At 41.3% G+C, this 9,886-nt stretch overlaps 1 protein-coding gene across 1 annotated transcript in view; it reads right to left on the reverse strand.

Annotated features, from left to right (window-relative positions):
* Positions 1–6,736, reverse strand: part of amot (angiomotin) — a 53,599-nt gene extending 46,863 nt beyond the window's left edge. The window contains exons 1-3 of the mRNA XM_062433247.1: positions 6,676–6,736; positions 4,845–5,189; positions 4,175–4,790 (exon numbers count right to left, since the gene is read on the reverse strand). Coding sequence (XP_062289231.1) covers positions 4,175–4,790; positions 4,845–5,189; positions 6,676–6,736 — 1,022 coding nt within the window. The remainder of the gene's footprint in view (positions 1–4,174; positions 4,791–4,844; positions 5,190–6,675) is intronic.
* Positions 6,737–9,886: the final 3,150 nt, after the last annotated feature.

Raw genomic sequence — 9,886 nt, forward strand, 5'->3', positions numbered from 1 at the left:
CTGTGGAGTGTTCTCCGGGAGTACGGGGTATCGGACACCCTGATATGGGCCATCCGTTCCCTGTACGACCGGTGTCAGAGCTTGGCCCGCATTGCCGGTAATAAGTCGGAACTTGTTTCCAGTGAGGGTTGGACTCCGCCATGGCTGCCCTTTGTCACCGATCCTGTTCATAATCTTTATGGACAGGATTTCTAGGCGCAGCCAGGGCACTGAGGGGGTCCGGTTGGGTGACCTCAGGATTGGGTCGCTGATTTTTGCAGATGATGTGGTCCTGTTGGCTCCATCAGACCGTGACCTCCAACTGTGAAGCGGCTGGGATGAGAATCAGCACCTCCAATAGTCCATGGTCCTTAACCGGAAAAGGGTGGAGTGCACTCTCTGGGTCGGGGATGAGATGAGATGAGATCCTGCCCCAAGTGGAGGAGTTCAAGTACCTCGGGGTCTTGTTCACGAGTGAGGGAAGGATGGAGCGGGAGATCGACAGGCGGATCGGTGCGGCATCTGCAGTAATGCGGACTCTGCACAGATCCGTCGTGGTGAAGAGGGAGCTAAGCCGAAAGGCAAAGCTCTCGATTTACCAGTCGATCTTCGTTCCTACCCTCACTTTGGTCATGAGCTTTGGGTAGTGACCAAAAGAACAAGATCGCGGGTACAAGCGGCCGAAATGAGCTTCCTCCGTAGGGTGGCTGGGCTCTCCCTTAGAGATAGGATGAGAAGCACAGTCATCCGGGAGGAGCTCGGAGTAGACCCGCTGCACCTCCGCGTTGAGAAGAGCCAGATGAGGTGGCTCGGGCATCTAGTTAGGATGCTTTCCGGACGCCTCCTTGGTGAGGTGTTCAGGGCATGTCCCACCGGTAGGAGACCCAGGATACGCTGGAGAGACTATGTATCTCGGCTGGCCTGGGAACGCCTCGGGATCCCCCGGGAAGAGCTGGACGAAGTGGCTGGGGAAAGGGAAGTCTGGGCTTCCCTGCTTAGGCTGCTGCCCCCGCGACCCGACCCCGGATAAGCAGAAAAAGACGAGACGGAACATATTCATAATGTAAACGTTAGCCTCTGTCTTGGGTACAAATTACATGAGTTGTACTGTTTCTGCTTTTTGTTGAGGAGATGTCAGTTTCTGTAGGTGGCACTGTTTTATTTGTAAGTTCAGTCACAATGACTATCACTTCCCATGCTAAAGAGTTTTATTCCATGTTCTAGAGTCCGACCCTTGCTGTACATCAGTATGGCTGATATTATTGACCAAAAATGTTTACTTATGTTGTGTGTTTATGTAAACAAATGAATATCCACCAACATATTGTTATCAGATTGAAATAATTACATCTAAAATATCAGTAAAGTACAATTCCAAACAATTAACTAACATGTTTCCTGTGCTCCAAAGGATTTATCTTAGGAGAGCGCTTCCAACAGTGAGTGTTTAAAAGAGTGAAGGTAAAAATCTAATTACGGCTTATTTTGTAACAGACATTTTATAACATAGAGGTCCAACATATGTCCTTTAGCCCAGACTGATTCACCTGCTATTTGCTTGCTTACTGAGGTGGGGAACCAGTTGTCAACTGGCTTTGTAAGGAGAAAACATTCCAGCCTTGAGCCCACAAAGGAACGTCACAAAAGCTAAGCAGATCATGTCCAGACTCATCCTGTGCTGATGATTAAAATCCTGTGGTATTCATGGCTGTTTGAATCTGGTTCACTCAGAAGTAAACACATCAGTGTGAAACAGGCCCAACAGGATCTATGCTTGGCATCTCAAAAACTGAGTCAGCAAAAAGGGTGAGGGGCAACTTGACAACCTATGTGACACAGGCCACTCACACACATAGGAAACTAGAAAAAGTTCCCACATTTATTTATAAATGTTTGGTTTTATTAGTTCCTAATTCCTTGTCAAAACAACTAAGAGCATTCAAATAATTTTGTTGTTGAGGACAGAAACCCTGAAGCAGCACTTACATCATCACTGAACAATGAAACTCCACATTAACCTGTGCGTGTGTCCATGTCAATCTGTCAGAAAGTGGGTTTCTGAATTTGTGGCTGGAAAAAGCCAAGCTGGCGTCAGTAAGCTTGCTGGCACCAGACGACTGGCTAAACTGATGGATAATTGATCATTTCAGTTCATAAGTTGGAGAGGTTGAAATAGAACTGCGTGATAATCATGGGAACACACTGATGAATGTATGTCTTTGTGAATAATATTCTCTTCTGCATTTTTCTAATTTTTCCACTTAATTTGAAAAAATTGTTATGTGGTCCTGTACTTGCTTATTACATATGACTAGAGATGAAGACACAAACTCAATGACAGAGAATTATAACACTCAACATTTATACCACTAAAAAGAAGCTTTTAACATTATTAATAATACAAAAACAGCTTTCAAAAAGTGCTTATTTATCAGTGATGACCATAGAGAAACGTAATAGTAGTCTGAAGTCAGAACAACTCCGGTTAATAGGTTGTTGGGGATGTTTTAAACACAACAGAAGTTTTATTTGACAAAACTAACATCAGATTTCAATTTCAGGCATTAAATGTTGTTGCTCAGACATGTATCTTAAATTGAGTATCTTATTACTGAAGGTGAACATTCAGCCCCAAAATACATCTGGTCATTTAAAAAGAAGAACTAATGTATCAGCAACAGTTGAGCTTAGCTAATATAATAAGGTACTGTAATCACTCCAAATAATAATCTTCTTATTATGAGGAGAACCCTATCCGTCATCTTTTACATGTGAATATGAGTTATTAATGTATATGGCTCATTATAACATGAATTATTGTATCCGTGTTATATCATTATATTTTTACCTGTTACACGACTTTTTTATGTGTAACAGGTGAATCAATCCAATCCAGTGCAGGACTCAGTTGAGGTCTAAAAACCTTACAGCAGATTGTTGGTCAGTTATTTTCTTATAGCAGTTATTGTGAAAATAGATGTCAGATTTACATTACTAAAATAAAATATCTCCTTAAATTAGAGAACAATTCTTGCCTTTTTCAGAACATTAACCATCAAAACAAACTTGTGACTCAATTGGCAATGCAATGTAAAAAAAAAAGTAAAAAAAAGTAAGGAGGCCTTACAGATAGATCTGTGAAAAGTAAGTGTTTCTGTACAGTGTAATTAAATACGGTATACAGTACATTATACTGCTTAAAGCACAGCTGTGTTTTTACCATAAATACACTTACCAGTAGAAACTTGTAAGTATACTCAGAAAATCAACTTTTTAGATTCTATTTTTAGCCATCTTTAGTTATTTTGGTTGATTTTTCAGGAAATTCTCTTCTCCGTTCTAACTCTCTTCTGGCTCTCAGAGTGGTGAGAGTTTTCTTTTCCTGCACCCAAACATTTGAAATTCAGAACACTATAACTGCAGAAGAATCTAAATAAGAAAATGTGAGCAGGTTGACCATACTTTTCGACATACACATTCAAAACTTCATTTATTGATTTCATGGCCACTTAGGGGCAGATGGACTCCACAACAAACTGACAGACACACAGTCCTAACGCATTATCAATTATTTTCAATTTTTTCTTACCATACCTGAGTGTATTAAAACCTTGGATTTTGAACTGTGAGTTGAGTCTTGCTTTTGAGTCAAATTGTATTGTCAGTCATTACATATCTGACACCTCTTTTTTATTTTTTAAAGATTTTGTTGGCATGACACCTCAATTGAGCAGTTGACAGACAGGAAACATGGGAGAGAGAGGGGGGTGTGACATGCAACAAAGGACTTCCTGCTGGGATTCGAACCGGGGTCGGCTGCGTATGTGGCATGCGCTCTAACCACTCGACCACCTGCACGCCCGTCATAAGTGACATTTTAGCACAAAGTTCCTTAATTACACATCTAGTAGACACAGGGCAACATTAGCATTTATTTGTGTAAACCACACTAAAGAGCAAAAATGGCAAACTGAACTGGAAACAAAAACTAGCACTAAATGAGCCAAGGTTGCTCCATACCATGTGTGTGTGTGTGTCACTGGCGACCCATTTGTTTTGTTTCATTGATAATGTATTTATATTTTAGTGTGTGTGTGTGTGCGTGTGTGTGTGTGTGTGTGTGTGTGTGTGTGTGTGTGTGTGTGTTTGTGCTGCTGAAGGGCTGTGTGTATGTGTGTCAGTGCATATTCTTTACCTGAATGAGCCATATTCAGGTGGAGGCTGGTATCGGACGTGCGGTACCTCCCTTGAGTGCTCCCTCCCTCTCTGCTCCTGGTAAAAATGGCCTCCAGGCTCATGTTGCTTGGTAGGTGAGCCCATTCCTTTAAAGGGGTACTCTGGAGGTGGGCCACGATGTGACTTGTAGTACTCACCCGGTGGCCCTGGAGGGGGCAACTGGGGGGATAGTGGGGTGCTGGTGACAGGAGCATGGGCCTTCACGCCACTGGTGGCCAGGGAGAGCTGCATGAGTCGTTCACTGAGAGACCGCACGTGACCTTGCTTCAGATCCTTCAGTCCATCATCCTGGTGTACCTTGCCTGCGCCACTTACAACACGCTGCACTGTGGGGCGACCCTCAGTACGCACCTTGGCATTGGTCAACCCCGTGACGTAGAAGGCAGTGCCCACAGATGTGGGTAGAGGAGGCTGCTGGGGCTGGTTGTTCTGCTGCTGAGGCTGAGGTGGAGGACCATGGCCTCGGAAGTACTGTGACTGTACTTTGGCTTCCTCATACGTAGGGAGATCCTCAGGGTTCGCGCACTGCCCTTGACAGCTTCCACCACCTCCACTGCTGCCTCCTCCTCCAATCCCTAAACCTCCTCCCCCTCCACTGCTCCCGCCCCCTCCACCTACTCTGGTGCCGCCCAGCTTCTCCAGCCCATTGTCTGTCTGCAGCTCCTGTCCCTGAGGCTCCTGTCGGGCGACATGGGGGGTCAAGGAGTGATCATCAGAGGGGCCTCCTTGTCCTTGTCCAGGATAACCTCCTCCAACCCCCCCTCCTGCTCCACCACCTCCTGCTACTTGTTGTTGCTGCTGCTGTTGCAGCACATAATTCCGGTTCATCTGCTCCTGCAGGAGGCGCTGCAGAACGGTGCTGCCTCCTACACTGTTGCTGCTGTTGGACGACTCCTCAGCTGTGGCCCTCATTTCTGCCTCACACTTACTACGCACCTCATGGAAGGACAAGCTCCGCCCACGATCTATACTCCCTGAGAGGAGGAGAGGGTGGAGAAAGAGAAAGAGAAATATGAAATGGAAGTTGGAGTTTTAAAGGGGTGAAGGATGTGAAGTAATGTAAAGAAATGGCAGAAAAATAGATGAAATACAAGAGAAACAGAGAGAAGAAAAGAAAACCAGAAAGCACTAGGTTTATAGATGCACATCCCCACACACAAAGCCATGGAAACCCGCTGATGCATGATGGGACAGTAGCGCAAAACTGGAGGAAGAACAATTTCTGAAAAACCTGAGGATCCAAACCCCCACCAGCAGAACCTTTCAGATTCAAATTCATTCACATGGCTAAACATGGATCTTGAATTGAATTTTAAATGTTACTATTGCTTTGTTTGTGACACTGAGAAAAAACTCAAAGCAGCAGAAAGCAGTTTTGCAGTGTTTGCACTAAAACCTCTGTAGACTGTTGGTGACACAATGGCTGCAGTGCCTGTGGACTGGATTGATATAAAATGCTTAAGAGGCAAAGAAGCTGTCTTTTTGTTGTTGAAGGACAAAAGTAGAAACTTTGTTTATATGATGTGATAGAATAAGCAAAATTTAGCATTCCAGGATCAAAGGGAATCTTTGAGCATAAGCCTCCAGTGCCTTGACAATAACACCAGCAAAATCTGTATATGTCCTTACACACTACTAAACTGCTATTTGCAATTTTGCTCAATAGATGGAATGATAGTTATCAAAATTGTTGTTGATCAATTTCTATTTAAGTCTACTATCATGACAATGGTTACTGTGAAAAGTGAGTCTGACAAACAGGTGAGAAGGGGCACTTTGGTGGTCCACTGGTTAAAACGCATTCCACCACAGTCTCTCTACACTGACCCTCAAATAAAGGCAATAATGGCAAAGAATAAATAAATAAATAAATAAATAAATCATGAAACAAAAAACTAACTAGTGAGTGGGTATAATTGTGAACTTTCAATCCTTTATCTGATCTTTACAGGAAAAAAACACAAAACACTGCTTTCAGCCTGGCTTGAACCCCAGAATCTCAAAAAAGAGGCTTATACCATTTTTACAGGGAAGCAAAACCCAGTGAATGGAATGCTCTCACAGCTGATCCCAAGAAAGGTGATTGGAAACGTTTGTATAGAATCAGACAAAGAGGAGATGTGTTTTCTGTTAAACATCCAGTGATGTCAAAGTTGAAACCACCTAGGATTCATTTGGTCAAAATCAATGAGTCAAGCTCTCTTCTACTAAAGTGAATAAAACCAAACAAGTAATTCACTAAGCAAGAGCTTTAAACTCAAAACTGTATGTCTCTTTTCCAGTCTTGTGAAACCAGTCATTTTACTTATTTGAATACATTCAAGTTGTTTTCAAGTTTTTTTGTTTGTTTGGAGGACAACATAATGCTGCATCTACATTTGTGTCGTTTTCTTGACATCAGTGAATGCTAACAACACCACTTTACACATTTTTCTACAGAAGTAAGAAGGAAAAAATTACATCTAGCACTTTCTGTTATTCTTCTCATTCTCAAGGAGGAAGATGCTTTTTTCCGAAACATCTGTAGGTAAACAAATGATATGAAATGAAAGAACAATTGAACAATTGTTAGCTTTAGCAGGAAGTAAACAAATGGTAGTAAGCAAATAGTCTGACGTGACAGACATACCAACAGAAAAAAAACATTTATCAAGTATAATGGACTGGTTGGTGGAAATGCAAAAGCATATATTAAGTCATTTCCACACAAAAATCAAAGAAAAAAAATATCACAAAGGAATAAGGAAAAACTAAACAAACAACCCAGGATTATGAACCTTTCCTTTTAAACATTGTCAAATGTTGATAATATTTGAAACAAAATATACAGCTTTCCATATCAAGATTTTGACAAGCTTTCATCTACGCTACCATGTCTGTTCAATCAGCTGTGGTCTGTTTTGCTCAGTTGTTCCTCTGATGGCCAGATATTTTTCTAGTTCTATAGAATTCTACAGTTTTTATGCAAGCAAATTACTTCTGAATAGACATGACATATTAGTAGAATTCCTTTGACTAGTAGTTTCTGTTTCAAAAGTATATTTTAATAGTTATGATTTTCTTTAATATCTCAACATCAAAACCAATCAAAATGTCATATTATATTTAAAAGATATGGCAGTTATTAAGTAGTATGGTGGTGTTTTATTAATGACCAGAAAGTTGGGCTACTGGTATCATGCTCAAATTTGCCTTGCACATTCACGTGGAGAACCTGTGTACCAAGTTTCATTTTATTAAAGACAATAGCATTGTAGAAATATCATGTCATAATATAACAGTAGTGCCCCATGTGGGTAGAATTGTAACAAATGTTATGCAATTGATGTAACACACTTGCTGTATGTACCAGATTCACACATTTTTTATTGTAATTACATTTTGCATTTAAGAGTTATGGTATGTTAAGTGTTTTGGCTAACCAATTACAAAGAAATAGTAAGTGATACCCAAAAAAAACCTCATAAGTTTTATTTGGTTCTATCCAAATATGGTATGTAAGGCAGTGTATTGTTGCCATGCCAGAAAAAGAAAAATTGATTAGTATCATATTAAAACTCAGAGTTTATGCTAGACTTCTTTTTTGCCGGCCAATTAACCGGTAATATTCCAGAATTCCAGCCATACAGAACAACTACCGGACATATACATATGTCAAATACAGTACAGAGCTCCCTAGGGTCACATGGTTTAAAAATAAAAAGAAGCTCAGTGCGCACGGATTACCTGCATGACTGCAGTGACCTCAGTTGATTTAGCTTTAATTCAACAAATGTATTTATTAAAATAATGAACTTTAAACTAACTTTTTGAACTGAGCATAGACTACAACGATAAAATCAAACAAATAGCCGCGCTGTTGTTAATTAAGTCCCATCAGTGTGTCCAGAGATTTTATTTGATCAATTAAGCTACGTGTGCGCTGTGATTGGTCAGAGCTCTATACAAGCAGCTGATGTGAGGGAGGACAGAGACTTGGATGAGGTGAGGACATTTATATTCATTTGATAAAGTTAAATGTGAAGTAGGCTTTGCTGTTGGCTTCCTGACTTACTTTAAAAAAGACGAGAGATAGAAGTGAGAGAGAGAGAGCGTTGGTCCGGTGAGAGTGAATGACAGAGAGAGAGTGGGGAGACCCTATTTGAATGATCTATATTGCACGGCGTGAAGCGCGTGGCGCAAGTGCCTTTGGGGCTTGTCTGAATCCACTTTTGTTATTTCAACGGCAGAAAAATGGTCAAGGTACAGATTCCTTTCTTGTTGATAAAATCACTAAGTGGCAGCGGAACTCCTCCAGAAGCAGATGTGGTTCTAAGACCCATTTTCCACAAACACCCCAACTATCTGCTCTGTGCTGCATATTTTTCACGTCTCCTCTCGTCACTTTACCGTGCATGCAGCTGCGCACCACACAGACATCATGGCGCTTTGTTTTTGTTTGTTTATTTTTAAATTACAGTTTTGGTTCTCTCTACAATCGTTTTGTTCAGTCATTGAGTAACAGGGTTTTAATTGCTGAAAGTATGGAAACATGATCTATGTCATCTCAAGAACATTTGTTAAATATTGTTCAAAAACTGTTTTAATCATGTTAACCCTTCATACAGTTGTGAGGACTGTCCGCAGCGACACTCTCCAAAGTGCTGACCCGGGGTGGGGGGTGGGGTTGCTGTCTAATAAGCAGCAACACAGAGCTATAAGGACGCTGCCCTCTCACACACGCTGCATTGATAGCCACACAAACACGCGCGCTCGTTCGCTCCAGATTTCGGGAGATTGGATCTCATATGCGGGCGTTAGGGAGCCGCTATCAATATGCAGGAGAGTTGGGATGTCTGGATTACATTCTGTATATAATATATGAATTTCTGTGCGGTGGGATCTATCACTTCTCAGCGTGAGAAACGACGGTGTGGCGTGAGAGCGTGTGAACTGCTTGAAATGCGAGTGTCTCACGGTCAATGCGTGAGACTATTATTTCCATTTATCTTTTTCTTTTTTTTCTCTTGATTTTAAGTTATTTCTGGTTGTGCTGTTCAAATATATTTCAAGTTGAGTTCTGGTTGTTCAATAAATGCTTATGTTTACAAATCTATGAAAAATCGTGTTTTATAATCGCAATTTCAATATCGATCAAAATAATCGTGATTATGATTTTTGCCATAATCATCCAGCCCTATCAGTGGTGCAATCGCTTTCCTCTGCCTCAAAATAACAAAGCACCACCAATGCACCAGACCACACCTCATTTTGAGACCAACACGCCCACGGGCGCACAGACTGGTGCAATTGCATTTGCTATTTAAATAACGTTAGCGCAGGGCGAGACAATAACAACTGTGTCGGTCTGAAACTAACAAAGACACATGCATCGTGCCCACTATCCACTGAGCACAAGATGGGGCCCAAAAACTCTAACATTGAGCTGGCATAAAACGTGAACCGAATCTAAAATGTAAAACCAAAGTCACTTGAGATACTATCTTTAGTTAAAAGTAGATAGTCAATCACTCTTCACTCTTTACAGCCACATTCTGTAGTGATAACTCATGTAATCATTGGCTTATGGTTTGGTTTTTGTTTCCGTTTAAAACCATTTAGATTATCATTTTAGGAGGAATATGACAGCAAATATAGCCTGGGGGGATAAAGTGAATACATGAAAATCAAA

This window comes from Scomber scombrus, chromosome 14, assembly GCF_963691925.1.
Source record: "Scomber scombrus chromosome 14, fScoSco1.1, whole genome shotgun sequence".
NCBI classification, from domain to species: domain Eukaryota; kingdom Metazoa; phylum Chordata; class Actinopteri; order Scombriformes; family Scombridae; genus Scomber; species Scomber scombrus.